Raw genomic sequence first — 17,663 nt, 5'->3', positions numbered from 1 at the left:
TTACTGAGACCTCATTTAGTTTATGTTCATTTAGTTGCTATTCCAGGTGGTTTGTACTATTTTTTGTAAACTTTTCAAGCAAACTAGTTGATTACAAAGCAAAATTAGATAAATGTATCTCAAATTCTATTATACAATAAAGTTGACTTTAAAGATATACTTTAACAAAGTTTATGACAAAGATTCTAGATTTATATATAATATCCTGTTACCTGATCATATTACCTCTCTAATAAATTGTACAAATGCTCACTGGTGATAAAAAACAATGTTCACCAATATGTCACACGCATGGTTAGTGCTTTATTCTTTGAAGAATGGTTCTGAAACATCACACTAAGTCAGGCTGAAAGGTAACGTGTAAAATAGTTGTATAAGGATATAACATATGTACTGACTGTTCACGCTACAAAATCTTGATCATAGAGCTTATGATACACTTAGTTAGCAGCAGCACCCAGGTTTTCCAATAGTCATCATTTTTCTCTTGTCTGCATAGACTTCTTCTCATTGGCTGCCTTCTGCTTTTGTTGCATGATCTCAGAGTCCCTATATGGGGGAAAAAGGCTGTAAGTTGTTACAGAAAAACTGATTTTATGTTCTCATTTGTTTTCTATAATAATCCATTCAGTATATTAGAAAACAATTTAAAAGAAGATATAAACTTTCATGTCTTTCCATTTGCATGGACGGAGATAAAATGGGAAGGTGAAGAATGGAAAGGCTTTGAAGTCAGATCTTATTTTGAATACAGTCTGTACTGTTGTCATGACCTTGGATAAATAACCTCCAAGTCTTTTCAAAATTAGAGTAATACATATCAGGTTGTTCTGAGGAACACACACACACACACACACGCACACCATCTGACATGAGGCAGCTATATGTAGAAATAATGGCAATTAATCTTGGTTGTCAACAAAGTTAATTCACTATAAATTTTTTCGTGAATGAAGGGGCATTTCAGAAGTCTTCTAGATATCCTAAGTGGTACCTAGGATTAGGACATAGATGTTATGAATCAATTCAGTTTCTTACAAGCCAAAAAGCAGGATATTCAGGGCATTTTCTTAACCCTTTGTGTCTCTGGCTGAACCTTCACATACTGTGAACTAAAACCAGATTACTTGGGCTGGATGGTCCACGAGCCCGTATTAAAAAATATATTAAATGTCTATGTATTCAACACCTACTATGTGCCAGGCACTTTGCTGGCTCTGGATTAAGTCCCACAACAACCCTGAGTTATTGTCCCTATGTTTCAGATTAAAAAAAAAAGTTAAAGGCTTAGAGCTAAATAATTTGCCCCAAATCACATAAAAACTAAGGTCTGTCCAATTTCAAAGTCCAGGCTCTTTCCTATGTTGTTATTGCATATATTTAGTATTAGATTTTAATTCAGGATGAGTAGCTCTGTCCATGTTAGTAAGACATTTCTGAGAGGCCAATAGCAAAAACAAGGAATGCTCCTTCCTGAGAAGGAAGGAAAAACAAGACAGCTACAAAAAAAATGAGGTGTCCTGAATAAAAACAGTAATAGTTATTTTTCTGTTTGTAACCAAACTCTGCTGTGCTTGCTGTATGATCTTAGTAATGTTATTGAAGTTCAGAGCCCCAGTCTCTCATTGCATGTATTGGGGCTAATAGCACTTTTCATGATTATGATGAATAGAGGTAATAAATATAGAGCATCTAGCACAGAGCTTTGTAAGCAGTGGGTAGTCATTGAGCAGTGACTATCACTGAGCCAAGCTACACTAAGTTTCCCAATAAAAATATTATTTCAGGGTTACTGATCTGTACCATTCCACTGATTGGTTCACTTCTACTCCAATGTAAGTAAACAAATTTAAAGCAAAGCTTATCACTTTAACAATAAATGTCATAGAAAGACAATGTGAAGTGATAATTAAGGGCTTCAACTTCATTAAACTCTGACTGCATATCAGAATCACCTGGGGAGCTTTTAAAGTCAGGTTTAACTTAAGTATAATAAAATTTACCTAGAGCACCTTTTAATGTCCAACCCCACACCAATTAAATCAGGGCTGGGTGTAAGGCACAGGCTTGAGCAGACATCAAGTTTTCCCAGGTGGTTCTAATGTGCAGCCAGCCTTGAGAACCACAGAGAAGCCACGATGGAGCCTGTGTAGTCAATTCTTCACCTCGCCTCCAAGTTTCACATGAACAACAAAATTTGATTTTAGAATAAAATGAAATTTGGCTAACTTTTTTTTAGAAAGATGAATGTTTTTTTTAAAAAAATCTTAAGCTGTAGTCTCAAAGTACTGATATTTCTGTAGCAGTTTTGTATTGTCACTTGTATGTCAAGACAGTGCACCTGCATTCTCTCCAATCCAATGGATCTTCAGAAGTCAATATAACTACATATGCTTTGTGTCTCTTTCAGAAGTTATCAATATAATTGGTGACCTGTCATCCAGACTAGTATGAGTAGGATGTCTGCTTGGAAAATGTTTACCCTCAGTACCTAACAATGCCTTGCACATGGAAGCTAAATGAAATTCTTATGGTTGTGGTGGAGTTGCATGAGATTCTCTGCAAGACAAATTATAGCTTGAGAGCTTTAAATTCTTCATCCATGGGTTGGGATAATGACTACCGCTTATAATTTTAGTATGCCTGGCACACAACAGATATGCAGCTGTTACCCCTTCCTGCAGGCCTAGTTCTACTAAGGATTTAAAAACTGCTTTCCATTCTCCAAAATGAAAACTTCTGTGACTTGAGAATTCCTTTAGTATAACTCACCTCTGTTTCCTCTGAGAGGCACTCAAGCTATCCTCTTTTCTTTTTCCCTTACTAATTTCCTGGGATTTCTTCATGTTTTTCTGGCGGGCAAGTTCTCGTTGATTTCCGCCTACAAAGAGAAATAGTGATGTTATTTTTCCATCTCCAAAATTAATAATTCCATTCTAAGGGTCTTATTTAAATGCATCTGAAGTTTGCTTTTTAAGAGATAAGCCAGCAGAGTACTGCACTGACTGGTGTTCCGGGGATCTGACGACAAGGAGGAAGCTTAAAGGTAAACACTGAAGTTCCTGACAGTTTTATGATACCAGTTAAGATGTTCACTGGCTATAAACACCAGATCTCTTAAAAGAGGCGTTCCAATCGTCTGCCTCTGTGGGCCAGTATTCCAAAATAAGTTCTGGCTTTTGAGAGGTGTGGGTGGAGAGAGAAAGATACACCAGAGATTACACCTCGCACACGTTGGCCCACCATAATTCAACTGTTAAGCGAGCATTACAGATGCTTGTAAAACATTACCTTCGAGGGCCAAACAAAAGAACTAGAGAGGAGACTTACAGCTCCCTGTCCTCGTTAGGCCTCACGACCTTAAGTATTAAGTACCAGCTATAAACCACCTCCAGACCAGGATCCCTCCCGGGGCTCCACACACCTCACCACCGGGGAGGAGTTCCTTACCGTGTAAACTCGCACCCGAGGGGCAGGCACCTGCCCGACCTTTCAGGCCGAACCGGAGCCAACCGTCCCTCTCCCTCTGCTGACTAAAAACCGGGTCACCACCGCGCCGGACGGAAGGGGTTGCACCAGCTGGCCTCCGCCTGCCCTCCCGCCGCGCCTTGGAGCTCGACTTGCTCGCCGGACGCTCCCCGCCGCTTCCCCTACCCGTCCGCATACTCACGGGCCATGCTGACCACCGGACCGAGCCTGGAAAAGAGTGACTCGGAAAAGCAACGACTTGCTCGCACGCTCAGCGGCCGTCCCCACCCGTCGATCTGTAAGCCTAAGCCCGTGCGGGCCCTCAGCAGGGATACGCCTGTGCTCGGTGGACGGCCCAGCCCAACGAGGCCAGACAACAGCAGACGGCGAGGCCGGCGAGTGACTGCGCGTGCGTGGCCGGGAGGGCGGGGCGGTGCCCGACTAGGGCCCAGGAGCCGCGGCTCTGGGGTTAGTCATCCGACCCCGGCGCCTTTCGGCCGTGCAATTTTGCTAGAGTCGAGAAAGCAGGCCCTGTGTCTGAGCGAGGCATAGACGTGTGTGGATTTTCCCTCTGTGTACCGGTCACTGGGACTTAACCAGCCCCTATTTTTTTGATAACGAAGTTAAACGCTACAATATCTAACTTTTCGAAAAGGAACGTTGCTTTTTTTCATCCCGTTGCAGAGGCGGGAAGGGGAGAAAGGGGACAGAACAGATTGAGGGTTAACTCTTTGAAAGCCAGTGTTGGCCCTTCATATTTTCCTTCTTTATTCACGCACCAAGCCTGCAAGGTAGACTTCATTGTTCTCATTTTATGAAACAGGCGGCTGAGACTCTGAGACCAGAAGCGCTGACCTAATAGGTAGGGACGGGTAGAAATAAGATTCAAATTTAAAACGGACTTCAAAGTCTGTTCATTTCCCGTTTGATCCCAGTGCCCTTGTCACTCGACAGTACTTTAGGAGTTCTGTGGCTCTGTGCCTGGGTTGTGTGATGGGGAGAGAATGCTAGGGAATGCAGTCTCACCACGAATTCAGAATAGCCCAGAATAACCTTAAACCTATGTAAAAGCTATGGAGCATCTGCCATTGCTAGAAACAGATGTGTAAAGATGCTTGATACTTATTTTCTTCGTCTATTCCGTTAATTATTACAAACTGAGAAATGTATAGAGTTAGTCTGGACACCCTGAAATAACCCTTTTTTAAAAAAAGTTTTTAATTTGGAAGATTTCAAACATATACAAAAGTATAGAAAATACTATAATGGACCTCCAAGTATATAAGACCAAGCTTCAACAATTTTTATTTCATCTCATAAAAATTACCTGAGGGTTCTGGAGATGGAATGTCTGGGTTGAAAGCCCAGCTCTCCCAATGAGTAGTTATGTGAACTTGGGAATGTCATTTCATTGCATTAAAGCTTCCTTATTAGTAAAATGGGGAGGTAATTGTACCTCCTTCATTAATCAAGTTAATATATGTGAAGTAGTAAGTGCCCAGCACAGGATAGCACTCAACATATTAGCTATACTTGTCATCACTCTTTCAACCTCAGAGAGCCTTTCGTGCTTATCACTCTCCCTACGTCCCACCCCTCCTCCTCAATACTGCTTACAGGCCAGGTGTCTCCACTTAGGGACCTCTTCTGCAGTAACTTGAGCAGGGGAAAAGATTGACTTTCTGGCCAGGCTCTTTATAAAGAGACCATCTAAAGAGGAAGGGAGGGAAGGAGTTTGGGATTGAACTTAAGTAGAGTTGTTTCTGTGTGTGGTCTTAAGAGTCTAATTGAGCTTTTTCTTTGCAACTGAAAATATAGTTTTTGAGTTGTAGGGATACACATGATGTATCCCATGTATACAAGAAATGTTGGGTGTGTTTGCCAGAGAAAACTGGAGACTTTTAAAATTACTATGATGCCGTTAAGACTGTACAAACTAGGAGGAATTATGTGATCGCCCAAGGTCACACAGCTAGCCGTGAGCTGAGCCACGATCAAAACGTGAGTCTCAGAATTATTTTAAAATGATGAATTGGGCGATTGGGATTGACATGTATACACTGATGTGTATAAAATTGATGACTAATAAGAACCTGCTGTATAAAAAAGTAAATAAAATAAAATTCAAAAATTCAAAAAAAGACTGTACAAACTTGGGATGTGTAACAAATAGCTTATGATTTTATGTTAAATAGTAAAATTGAATCTGACTCTGTTCCCATCCCTTTACAAGTGGGAAATTAAATCCTAGTCATTATTTACTTCTTTACCTGCAGAATTGTGGGAGTACCATAGACTCTTAGGTGAAACAGAGAGTTTGGGGAAAGGCCTTATGTCTTCAGTCTATACCGGAATATGTTGTTTAAAGCTGTATGGTTCTGGCAGTAGCTCCAAGATTCCTGAGATATCTGCAGCAGGGGTTATTTTTCTCAACTCCTTGGGCTTCCTTAGGTGTGTTTGAGGTCCTATTCCCTCTCCAGAGTACTGGAGGAAGCCCACAGACCTCCATTTCCTTCCCAGTCTTGAGAGAATCTTTTCTCTCTGTACTTTCAGCCTTGCTTTCCTACTCTTAAAAACACTTGTCTCTCTTCTTTCTCCTTCTGGATGACCTAGCAATCTCTTCAATCAGTTCGGGATTTTATTTCTTTGACATGTAGAATTTTCTTCTCCTTCCAAGAAGGAAGTCAGGCCTTTGTTTTCCATGAATCAGGGGAATTGTATTACTGGTTCAAACACTGGCCCATAATCTCTAGTGTCAGCCTCATCGCTGGACATTTTCCCTCTCATCATAGAGGACTTCCCTAACCACCCTACGTAAAGGAAGCCAGCCCCCCATTAACCTCTGTCATATTACCCTCTAAATGTCTTTCATGGCATTTAATAATTCTTAAATTATCTTGTTCATTTGTTGAATTTTCCTTTCCCACACAGAATGTCTTGCTCATTGCTCTGTTGCTCCCTCCTGAAGCAGATTAAGAATGCTCACGTTAATTCACAAAGTTTTGGGACTAGCCCGGTGGTCCAGTGGGTAAGACTCTGAGCGCCCACTGCAGGGGGCCCGGGGTTCGATCCCTGGTCAGGGAACTAGATGCTGCATGCATGGCACCAGTTAAGATCCTGCATGCCACAATGATGATCCCAAGCGCAGCAACTAAGACCCGGTGCACCAAAATAAATTTAAAAAAAAAATTTTAAAAAAAGTTCCATGTTTCTCCCCAAATGAGCCTAATAACATATTTTTTAAAAATTTTACAAAGTTTTAACCATAATTTTTTCCTTTTTTTCTTCTTTTTAAACTTTTGGCTGTGCCGCGGGGCTTGCGGGACCTTAGTTCCCTGATCAGGGATGGAACCCATGCCCTCAGCAGTGAAAGTGCAGAGTCCTAACCACTGGACCGCCAGGGAATTCCCATTAACTATAATAATTTTTGAACAGGTATTACATTCACATTAAAAACTAAACAAGGATATACAGTGAATGTTCTTTTTTCCCACGTTGTGTTTCCCAGAAACGCAGTTCGCTTCCTAGGAGTTAACTATTATCACTTTCTTCACACTTTAATTTCTAATCTATGTTCCACTCATTTTAGAATTAAAAAAATTTATTTATTTATTTATGGCTGTGTTGGGTCATCGTTGCTGTGCTTGGGCTTTCTCGAGTTGCGGTGAGCGGTGGCTACTCTTAGTTGTGGTGCGAGGGCTTCTCATTGTCGTGGCTTCTCTTGTTGCGGAGCACGGGCTCTAGGTGCGCGGGCTTCAGTAGTTGTGGCACGTGGGCTCAGTAGTTGTAGCTCGCAGGCTCTAGAGCTCAGGCTCAGTAGTTGTGGCGCACGGGGATCTTCCCCCACCAGGGCTCAGGGCTCGAACCAATGTCCCTTGCATTGGCAGGCAGATTCTTAACCACTGCGCCACCAGGGAAGCCTCTCATTTTAGAATTTTTAAGCCTTAGGGATGTGCTGATGAACAGGCAGTGTTCTACAGGACCCTCTTAAAAAAAAAAAAAGCCAGCAATTTGTTTTTGTTTGTTTTTTGGTTTTGCCAGCATTCTCCCCCCCACCCCCACCCCGCCTCGCCGCGCAGCTTGCGGGATCTTAGTTCCCAACCAGGGATGGAGTCCGCACTACCCCCAGTGGACGCGCGGAGTCTTAACCACTGGACAACCAGGGAAGTCCTACGGCCAGGGATTTTAATAGTTCCTGTAAAAGTTTGGGCTGAAGGACTGACTACCTCCTTCCGCTCTTTTGAACAAATCCTGAGGAGCCCTGGAGAGGTAAGAGTACACCGTCTGGCGTCTCAATTTCCGGTTCGCAGGTAACCCAAGCTCCATAACTTGACGGTTACCATGGCTCCGGTGCTGTGCGTCATTCCGCGGCGCTGGATGATGACGTAATCAGTTCCGGCGCCCTCTGAGGGCGGGGGAATAAGGTACCGGGGGAAACTTAGCTATTAGTGTAGCAGGGTCATGAAGAAGAGGCGGCGGCGGGAGATCGGAGGCGGCGGCGGGGGCGTGAAACTGCGGTAGCTGCCCGCTGGGCTGGTGGTGTGGCTTTGTGGGAAAGGCGTAGTTCCTAAAGCCCTCTCCGGGCAGCGGCCGGGGCTCGGGGTTGAGAGCGGCCGTGGGGTCGCCTCCCCGGGCCCCCTGGCTCCGCCATGTTCCGCAGGGCACGCCTTAGTGTGAAGCCCAATGTCAGGCCTGGAGCAGGCGCCAGGGGCTCCACCGCCCCCAATCCACAGCGTGAACGAGAGGCTCCCAGGCCGCCGGAGCCTGCAGCGGCCTCTGTCCCGAAGCCAGCGGAATCCACAGATGTGCCCCCAGTGGACTGCGGGGAAGCGGAGCCCCGAGAAAAGACTCCCAAGAGCAGGTAAGTACTTGCAGAGGGGAGCATTTTCATCTGCCCCGCCTCTCCGGGCGTGTCACCTGGAAGCTGAGCAAAGAAACTTTACCGTAGAAGTACCCCCTCGCTTGTACTAAGCCTGACAGTTGAGGCCGAAGAACACACTGCCAACTGTAGTTGGTCCCTCTAACTACGGTGTGGCAAGTGTGGATTTTGTTACAGCGTGTAGATTCTCGGGGAGGGGACCATGTCTTCAAGTGGTGGTGGGAGGAATCCAGGTCTAGCAGTCCAAGAAAATCCACACGTGGTACTATTCATTAGAGCATTTAGATTACTGCAGTTTTCATTCTTTTGGAGTACTTTACGGGAGTAAGTTGTCTTTTTTTAAATCTTGAAAACATTTATTTTTAAAAGAAGTGCAGTGTTACTTTGATTCTGCTGATTTATGTCAATGGAAAGGAAGTCTGGTTACTTATTTTGATTTGAGGGTGTGCCCCTTTAACTATGGTGACCATGTTTTCTGAACAGAAAAGCATGTGTCATGTACCACATTTAGATTCAGGATTCTTCTTCTTAAGTTAACAATTTATGGACTTTGCCCAGGCAGAATGTACTCATCTGCAAAATGGGGATATTGTAACTCTTGCTTCGGAGAGTTATTGTGGAGATTAGAAGTAACTGATATAAACTGTCTTGCACAGGACATGACAGAATAGTTGCCTACCTTTAGGTGTTTAAAGGTGATGGAGCAAAGTAGTTAAAGTTAAGACATGTTGAGCTAATAATGGCCTCTGTTTTTATACTATAAATGTGAGGAAACCAGTGAAAACCAACCCTATTAAATAACAGTGAGATGGTATAAATTTATACTGTGACAGGAAGGTGACAATTTTATTCTTTTCTCTTTTGGCTTGGCTTCTGTTGACCTCAGCTGGTGCTGAGTATAGAGTATTATTTTGATAGCTTAATGATGCTTAGTAATTTCCAAGTTTCTTACATGAATTTGTGTCAGAATTTCTCCCAACAGTGGAATAGAAATACCAGTTACTGTTAAATTAATAAAGTTCACAGAGATCCTGTTAACTACATGTGAATGTATGATTATTGATAATTTAGTAAATTACTTATTCTGTAGTCTTGAGACATTTAAGCTCAAGGATATTGCTTTCTTAGACTTGACATTTAGGGACTATACTTGGTTTTTTATCATGTGTTTCCTTTTTTTTTTGGTGGGTCTTTGCTAATTGTAAAAATCCATAAGGTATATGTTCTGTCCTTATGCATTCATCTTGATTGGGTGAAATGCAAATGGCACATGTATCACATTATAAGGGCTGAGATAAGAATTTAAATTGGATACTTTTTGGAAAAATTATTCTATAGGTTTAGGCATTTTTTCACTTTTATATACAACTAATCATAACATATGAAAAAAGTAGACTGCTTTTAATTCTTGACTTATACCCTCTTAATTTGCTTTCAGGCCATTCCTGAAATATTTATATCCAATCTGAATTTGGATATGTAATTTGAAGTGACTGAGTACTTTTTTTGAGTGAAGAGTTTATTTTGATAGCTGAATAAGTAGAGTTATACCTGACAAAAGATAAATGATTTTTGCCTCAAACAGAATTTGGTTTGATTAATGTAGCTAAATGAATGTCTTCAAATACTGCAATACAAATATTTCAGAGGTTTGATATTTTGTTTGGTTTAACTAATCTCAAGTTGATAATTAAAGTAAAATGCCAAAAATTTAGATCACTTTAGGAAGTGTCAATGTGGATTATAAACTTAATTTTATAAAACAACTCTCATTTAATGGTGTACAGTCTGTAAAAATACTGAATCACTATGCTGTACACCAGAAACTAATATAATATTGTAAATCAACTATATTTCAATTAAAAAAATTTTTTTAGAGCTATCAAAAGAAAAAAAACCTCTCAGTTATCGAGTAATTCAAATTAGGCAAATTAAGCTTTGTTTTGTAACTTAGGTTTTTTGTTTGTTTTTTGAGGTACCTAGCATGAGCATAAAATTATGTGCTATAATGTTCTTAGGGATTTGAAGTTTGAAAAGGATCATCAGTCTTCATTAGAATTCCATATCTGTTAAAAATATGTACTGAACAAAAATTTTATTGCAACCACTGTTTAAGTCATTGATTATTACTAATGAGATTTTGCTCTTTTGGATTTTTGTCAGACTAGTTGTTAAGCCTCAAATATTTAAAAGAAGATCCATGGTGCCCTTTTTTTTTTTTCTTTTTAAATTTCAACAGTGATGAAAAGACTGATGGTGGGAAGGATGTTGAAGAATCCAGTAAATCTTCCTCTACTGTTTCACAGAGAAGAAAGCGAGTATCAAGTACTTTTAGTCTGGTTAAACCTAGTGTCAGCGTTCCTTCAGAACCTCATCCTTTATCTACAGTTAATCAAGAAGCTCCACAGCCAAACCCTGTTCCAACAAAAGAGAAACAGCCATGCTCAGACAGATACCGGATATATAAAGCCCAGAAACTGAGAGAAATGTTAAAAGAAGAATTGAGGAAAGAGAAGGTATGGTAGAAAAATCAATTCTGATTGTTGCCTGCTAGATTTCTGTTTTTATGTTAGGCATCATTTGGAGGAAGAACAAGCATCTGTAGCATTTTGATGAGGGAAACAAAACCAAGTAACAGCCCTCATGTTAATAGAATATCCCCTTTTGTTTGTTTGTTTGTTTTTTGCTGCCCAGATCCATCCCAACCAGGGATTGGACCCGTGCCCCCTGCAGTGGAAGCGCAGAGTCTTAACCACTGGACTGCCAGGGAAGTCCCACAATATCCCCTTTTGTTAACAGAACGATTGAGAAGCACCATAGAGTTAATAAGCTATTTTTTCCACGATATTAATTTTTGCATATTTTTTTCATCTATATTTCATTGTTTTTGGCGGAGGCCACAAATAGAAGTTTTACATGTGTGCACACACATATACAGATACACGTACAGATGTATTTATAAACTAAACCTTCAGTGAGATTTTTCGTGAAAATGTCCAATTGACGCGAGTTATATTCATTTGAATTAAGCCAAGTGTAGTTGAACAAAATGAATTGGTGATGTTTTCTAAATTGACAAATTTAGACTAGTGTCTAGCAAATAGTAAGAGCCCGACAAGTGTCAGCTCTTATTATTAATTTATAGAATGCCCCCCTTTTTTTAACTAAGAGGAAGGCACTTATCTTTTTTTTTTTTTAATTAATTAATTTATTTATTTTTGGCTGTGTTGGGTCTTCGTTTCTGTGCGAGGGCTTTCTCTAGCTGCGGCAAGCAGGGGCCACTCTTCATCGCGGTGCGTGGACCTCTCACTATCGCGGCCTCTCTTGTTACGGAGCACAGGCTCCAGACGCGCAGGCTCAGTAGTTGTGGCTCACGGGCCTAGTTGCTCCGCAGCATGTGGGATCTTCCCAGACCAGGGCTCGAACCTGTGTCCCCTGCATTGGCAGGCAGACTCTCAACCACTGCGCCACCAGGGAAGCCCGAAGGCACTTATCTTGGCGCTTTTTTTTTTTGGCCGTGCCACACAGCTTGCAGGATCTTAGTTTCTTGACCAGGGATTGAACCCACGCCCTTGGCAATAAAGCATGGAGTCCTAAGCACTGGACCGCCAGGGAATTCCCCCTTGGTGCTTTATATCCATTATCTCATTTAAATATCTCAACTGTGTGAAGTGGCTATCACTATTTACACAGGAGGAGGAGGAAATAAGCTCAGAGAGGTTATTTGCTTTGTATCCAACATCAGTGGAGGATATGGGATTTGAATTCATATCTTCTAAAATCTAAGCCTCTAAAAATGTTCTCTGTTTTATAGAATCTGCTTAATTAGATTTATTTGGGGGAATTAAAAATTAAACATTTGCTTCAAGAATTTTATAAAATATGCAGAATTCCAGTTCACTACAGGGCAAATAAAAGCTATGTATAAATTTTCAGTACACTATTGTAGTTAGTCAGCATCAGTAAGCATGATTTTATACATTGAGCTTTTATGTAGTCCCAGTCACTTTATTTATTTATTTATTATTTTTTGGCTGTGCCACATGGCACGCGGGATCTTAGTTACCTGACCAGGGATCGAACCCCGGCCCCCTGCAGTGGAAGCCTGGAGTCCTAACGACTGGACCGCCAGGGAAGTCCCAAGTCCCAGTCACTTTAGTGTTTTAAAATCCCTTTATGTGCTACAACTTTTTAATATTCAGTTTATAAAATTTTTCCTCAAATTAGGCATAATTGTGATAGGAATAATGTTCAAGCATTTGCAATGAATGCAACAATAGGCTGTATACTTAAATATATACATCTAAAATTCTTCGTTTTTAAAATTTTTTAAAATTTATTTTTATTTTTTTGGACTGCCAGGGAATTCCCCTAAAATTTATATATTTATAAAATAAAGTAAAATTTATATATTTATAAAATATATAAATAATATATTTATAAAATAAAAGTGTATCTGTGTGTTTGTGTGTCTAGAAGCAATGGAAAAACAAATATGCTGTAAATGAAAGTCAGAGGCCACCAGATCGTTCCAAAATGACTATGAGAGACTTCATATATTACCTGCCAGATAACAATCCAATGACGTAAGTAAACTTTATTTCTATTTTACTTTCTTTGAGTATATAGTGATTTAAGTAAGTATCACTTTTAGAGTACAGTTTCATGTTTTCCAACAACATGTTGACAAAATTTATAGCACATATGATGTTCTTTTGGATAAGAATTTTATAACAAAAATTAGTGGTGTTTTGGACTTCCCTGGTGGCTCAGTGGTTAAGAATCCGCCTGCCAATGCAGGGGACACGGGTTCGATCCCTGGTCCAGGAAGATCCCACATGCCGCGGAGCAACTAAGCCCGTGTGCCACAAACGAGCCTGCACCCCAGAGCCCGTGAGCCTGCGCCTCAGAGCCCGTGAGCCACAACTACTGAAGCCCGTGTGCCTAGAGCCCGTGCTCCGCAACAAGAGAAGCCACTGCAGTGAGAAGCCCGTGCACCGCAACAAAGAGTAGCCCCCGCTTGCCACAACTAGAGAAAGACCGCACGCAGTGATGAAGACCCAACACAGCCAAAAAACAAAAAAAACAAATTAGTGCTATTTCAAGTAACTTTTCTTGGGATGGTAAAGATGCCCTTTACCTCTGAGATTAAAAAAAAATTTCTTCTATTATATTACCGAGATGTAGTAAAACCAACTAAACAACTTTTCTCTAATCAAGTTTGCCATTTACATTTCTTACATACTATAAGGTGATCTAAAGGGGTGATCTAATTTTTTTTTTTTTAAAGATTTATTGATTGATTGATTGATTGATTGATTGCTATGTTAGGTCTTTGTTTCTGTGCTAGGGCTTTCTCTAGTTGCGGCAAGTGGGGGCCACTCTTCATTGCGGTGCATGGGCCTCTCACTATCGCGGCCTCTCTTGTTGCGGAGCACAGGCTCCAGACGCGCAGGCTCAGTAGTTGTGGCTCACGGGCCTAGTTGCTCCACGGCATGTGGGATCTTCCCAGACCAGGACTCGAACCCGTGTCCCCTGCATTAGCAGGCAGATTCTCAACCACTGCGCCACCAGGGAAGCCTGGGGTGATCTGATTTTTATATCCTACCTCCTCATTAAATACAGTGGCATTTGATTAACAAATCCTCCAAGAACAAAGCTTCTTTAATCAAAGTTAACCTGGGGAGGCAGAGAGTTTATAATAAATCTCCTCACTGTGTTGTTGATGGTGTAGCAGATGAATGTAGGAGTAATGGCATATTTTCAGTGTAGTCTTTTTCAGGCTCAGTACGTCTTTGGCTTAGTTAAGAGAAGAGCCAGAAACCTAGGTTTTGAGTTGTTTGACATCTAGGACTTGGAAACAAGCCACTTAGGTTGTTTCATGCCTTCACTGAGGAATTAGAGGGAAGAGTGTTCCCTACTTAGGGCCTAACAAATTGTTTATATTGATGACAGAAGTCTTTGACTGAAAAATGTAGTGTTGGACCACATCATCATTAATGGTAGTGTTATGGTATATCATAAAAAAAAATTGCAAGTTAAAATTATTTGCTTCTTCCTCAGATAGAATTGACAAAATGTAAATTGCTTATTTATTAAAAGGTATGTTTTGACTTGTGTTTAATAGTTCTTCACTGGAGCAAGAAAAGAAAACTGAAAAATCACTGACACCAGTCCAGACAAGAGAGTAAGCATCTCATCTGTTTTGAATATATTCTGTTATGGGTAAATTTTTTTAAAAAATGAAATCAAATGATGCTTCCTGTTTTAGTTAAATTACATGTGATAGGAATTTTTAAATGGAATCACAAGAATAAAAGTTACTGCTTGATTTAAGTCAACATGAAAGCTTCACACTCCTTGTGTATTACATGTATAAATAGAGTTATGACTTTAAATGAAAGCTTTTAGAATTAAAAAGGGTTTTGTTTCAGAATAATAATATTCACATGGTACAAAATTCAAAAGGAACAAACGTGTACTGAGAAAAGTTTTCCAACTTTGTTTTTCTGCCGTCTAGTCCGTCTTCCTGCAGGCCACAAATGTTACCACATTTTTAACGTATCTTTCTAGTTCTAGTCTATGTCTATCCAAGCAAACATAGTTTTTTTTCTATTTCCTTTTCTTTCCTTTCTCCTTTCCCCTTCCTTTTCTTTTCTTTTTTAAAAATTATTAGCACGTTTAATTATTATTTGTTTATTTATTTTTTGGGCTGTGTTGGGTCTTCGTTTCTGTGTGAGGGCTTCCTCTAGTTGCGGCAAGCGGGGGCCGCTCTTCATCGCGGTGCGCGGGCCTCTCACTATCATGGGCTCTCTTGTTGCGGAGCACAGGCTCCAGACGCGCAGGCTCAGTAGTTGTGGCTCACGGGCCTAGTTGCCCGGCAGCATGTGGGATCCTCCCAGACCAGGGCTCGAACCCGTGTCCCCTGCATTGGCAGGCAGATTCTCAACCACTGCGCCACTAGGGAAGCCCCTTTTTTTTTTTTTAAAGTATTTTGTATACACTGTCCTTCAGTAGGTATAGTTCTGATGCCAGTTAGAGAGTCTCTTTTTGTGTACAAGCCTTCACTGTCATATATTAGTTTATTCCTAAGAAATCCCTCCAAGAGACCTCCTAGGAAGTTATTGTAGACTTGTAATTCAAGGTAGGGAATTGTGGAAAATTAGCAGAAATATTGGGATTTTCTGGTTGTTACTTCAAATAACAATCATTAAATAATGATTACTTTTTTTTTTTTTTTTTTGCCACACCATGTGGCTTTCCGGATCTTAGTTCCCCAATCAGGGATTGAACCCAGGCCACGGCAGTGAAAGCGCCAAGTCCTAACCACTGGACTGCCGGGGAATTCCCTGTAATGATTAGTCTTTCTTAGAATCCACATTGTTTTAAAGCAGAACTCACAAGCTTCAGAAATAGGTTATGTTTTTACAGATTTATAGGTTATGTTTCTTTCAATAAGACCTTAAGGAGATAATGTAATTGAATGGAAAGTATATGGAATTTGGAGTCATTATTTGGAAAACTGTGTTTGGCTTCTTGGTCTGTTCTTATTGTTGTGTAATCTAGAGCAAAAGTAATTTATCTTCTCCAAGTTTCAAATGGGCGTGAAAAACTAACCCCCAAGGGTTGTTCTGAAGAGGTAATAACATGATCTGGAAACTAATGCTGTAAGGGTTATTTTTGTTAATTCCATAATATCTGGATGGTTTACTCTTATACTCTATTGAGATAGAAAAGATGAACATTTATTTCTCTTTAATAAAGACTCCTATTATATGCTACTAGATAAAATTTGAGAAAATCTTATAACCATGGCCTTAACAACACATAGTATTTTCAATTAGGTTATAGGGAAAGTGGGAAATAGCTAGAAGGTTGAAAGTGCAGTAATTTGTTTTAGAAGTTCATAATGTTCAGGGAATATTTCTCATAGCTGTATGAATTAACCTACCTTTACATTTGGTAGGCAAGAAGGTAAGAGTACTCCTGATGGTGAAGATAATGAAGAAATAGAAGAGGAGATGGATGATGGGCCATTGCTGGTTCCTCGAGTAAAAGTGGCAGAAGATGGTTCTATTATTTTGGATGAAGAAAGGTAAGTTAAAAAAGAGAGAGAGAGATAGATTGTGGTTTTATGAGAACAAACGAGCTTTGTCTAATGAGAGACATTGAGTTTCTGTATTTGTCACTGTCACTTAGACTCTAATGTTTATATTTGCATAATGGATGTTATAAAGAGGAAGATGGGTTACATTCATTTATAATTTTTAGAAATTTTTATAATGCTGTCCTTTATATGAGAAGGTGGTACTGCTGACCTGCCACCCACTAACCTACTACCATTGTTTTACTAATTTTACTGGTAATTGAGATGAGCTATTGAACTAATCACATGCTGTCCTCCACTGAGAATATATTTCGAAGATTGACTCAGCCTTGATGTCAATATTCAAGCTATGTATTATTAACTAATACCATATTCTGGTGTGTGGTGTTAACTATTGAAAATACAATGAAACATAGGTTTAACATATTTTATGATTTTTAATTGACTTTCTGGCTTAATTTCTTAGTTACCACATTAAATTTCTCGAATTTGGCATTGTGGAATTTAGTTGTCTTTCCAATGTGTGTTTTTTAAAAAAAGAAGATAAGAGACTTCCCTGGTGGACCAGTGATTAAGACTCCGTGCTCCCAATGCAGGGGGCCCGGGTTCGATCCCTGGTCAGGGAACTAGATCCTGCATGCCGCAACTAAAAGATTCCTGCGTGCCGCAACTAAAGATCCCGCTCGAGGGTACGAAGATCCCGTGTGCTGCAACTAAGACCTGGTGCAGCCAAATAAATAAATATTTTAAAAAATAAAAAAAGAAATTAAATTAGTAAGGAAATAAAAAAGAGGGATGGAAAGTCTTCTGACAGTTTTATTAGTAATGAATTGTTTTATAGTATGTAAATTCTATGATAAACGTAAATGTAATACTATTAATGATAATTGTTTTTGCATATTGTTTCCACTATTTGGTGATGATGATTTTATTGGTAATTAAATTCTTAAAAGCATATTTAACTGCTTTGTGTGCAGGAATATAAAATGTAAATATAAAATGCTTATATTTTGCAATATCCCCTGTTGGGTATTGCATGATAAGATAATATATATTAAATATAGGGGACATGCAGAAGTCAGTAAAAAACAATTATTTAGGCGGCCCAAAGATATTTTGTAAATTTTATATTGCTGTTAAGGATTTTGAAAAAAAGTTGACATTTATTTTTGCTTCCTAGAGTGAAAATCTGCAGATTCTTGGAAAATA

At 39.9% G+C, this 17,663-nt stretch overlaps 2 protein-coding genes and 1 long non-coding RNA gene across 10 annotated transcripts in view; 1 reads left to right on the top strand and 2 right to left on the bottom strand.

Annotated features, from left to right (window-relative positions):
- Window positions 1-283: 283 nt before the first annotated feature.
- Window positions 284-3,879, bottom strand: LOC309658589 (small EDRK-rich factor 1). Its single transcript, XM_082457433.1, has 3 exons — window positions 3,671-3,879; window positions 2,773-2,881; window positions 284-549 (listed from the first exon to the last, which is right to left on the bottom strand). Exons 1-3 carry the CDS (start codon window positions 3,675-3,677, stop codon window positions 477-479), a joined length of 189 nt encoding a protein of 62 aa, XP_082313559.1. The 5' UTR covers window positions 3,678-3,879; the 3' UTR covers window positions 284-476.
- A 3,186-nt stretch (window positions 3,880-7,065) lies between these two features.
- LOC309658620 lies at window positions 7,066-7,817 on the bottom strand. Its single transcript, XR_014262327.1, has 2 exons — window positions 7,695-7,817; window positions 7,066-7,454 (listed from the first exon to the last, which is right to left on the bottom strand). It is a non-coding gene; the product is annotated as an uncharacterized lncRNA (long non-coding RNA).
- Window positions 7,818-7,864: 47 nt separating this feature from the next.
- Window positions 7,865-17,663, top strand: part of BDP1 (BDP1 general transcription factor IIIB subunit) — an 87,436-nt gene continuing 77,637 nt past the window's right edge. For 7 of the 8 annotated variants that reach the window (XM_082457049.1, XM_082457044.1, XM_082457046.1 and 4 more), the window contains exons 1-5: window positions 7,865-8,329; window positions 10,587-10,863; window positions 12,824-12,933; window positions 14,475-14,534; window positions 16,314-16,442. In XM_082457049.1, the coding sequence (XP_082313175.1) occupies window positions 8,118-8,329; window positions 10,587-10,863; window positions 12,824-12,933; window positions 14,475-14,534; window positions 16,314-16,442 (788 nt within the window). In that variant the 5' untranslated portion in view covers window positions 7,865-8,117. The remainder of the gene's footprint in view (window positions 8,330-10,586; window positions 10,864-12,823; window positions 12,934-14,474; window positions 14,535-16,313; window positions 16,443-17,663) is intronic. The other variant, XM_082457045.1, reaches the window with a different exon arrangement.

This window comes from Balaenoptera physalus, assembly GCF_965194825.1.
Source record: "Balaenoptera physalus genome assembly, chromosome: 3".
In the NCBI taxonomy this organism is placed as follows: Eukaryota; Metazoa; Chordata; class Mammalia; order Artiodactyla; family Balaenopteridae; genus Balaenoptera; species Balaenoptera physalus.
Note: the sequence above shows the minus strand (reverse complement) of the source record. Positions and strands in the feature narration are given on the sequence as shown.

Coding starts and splice junctions, on each gene's coding strand:
- LOC309658589 (XM_082457433.1), bottom strand. Junction 550..2,772: donor GCCTCTCAGAGGAAACAGAG/GTGAGTTATACT, acceptor TCCCCCATATAG/GGACTCTGAGATCATGCAAC.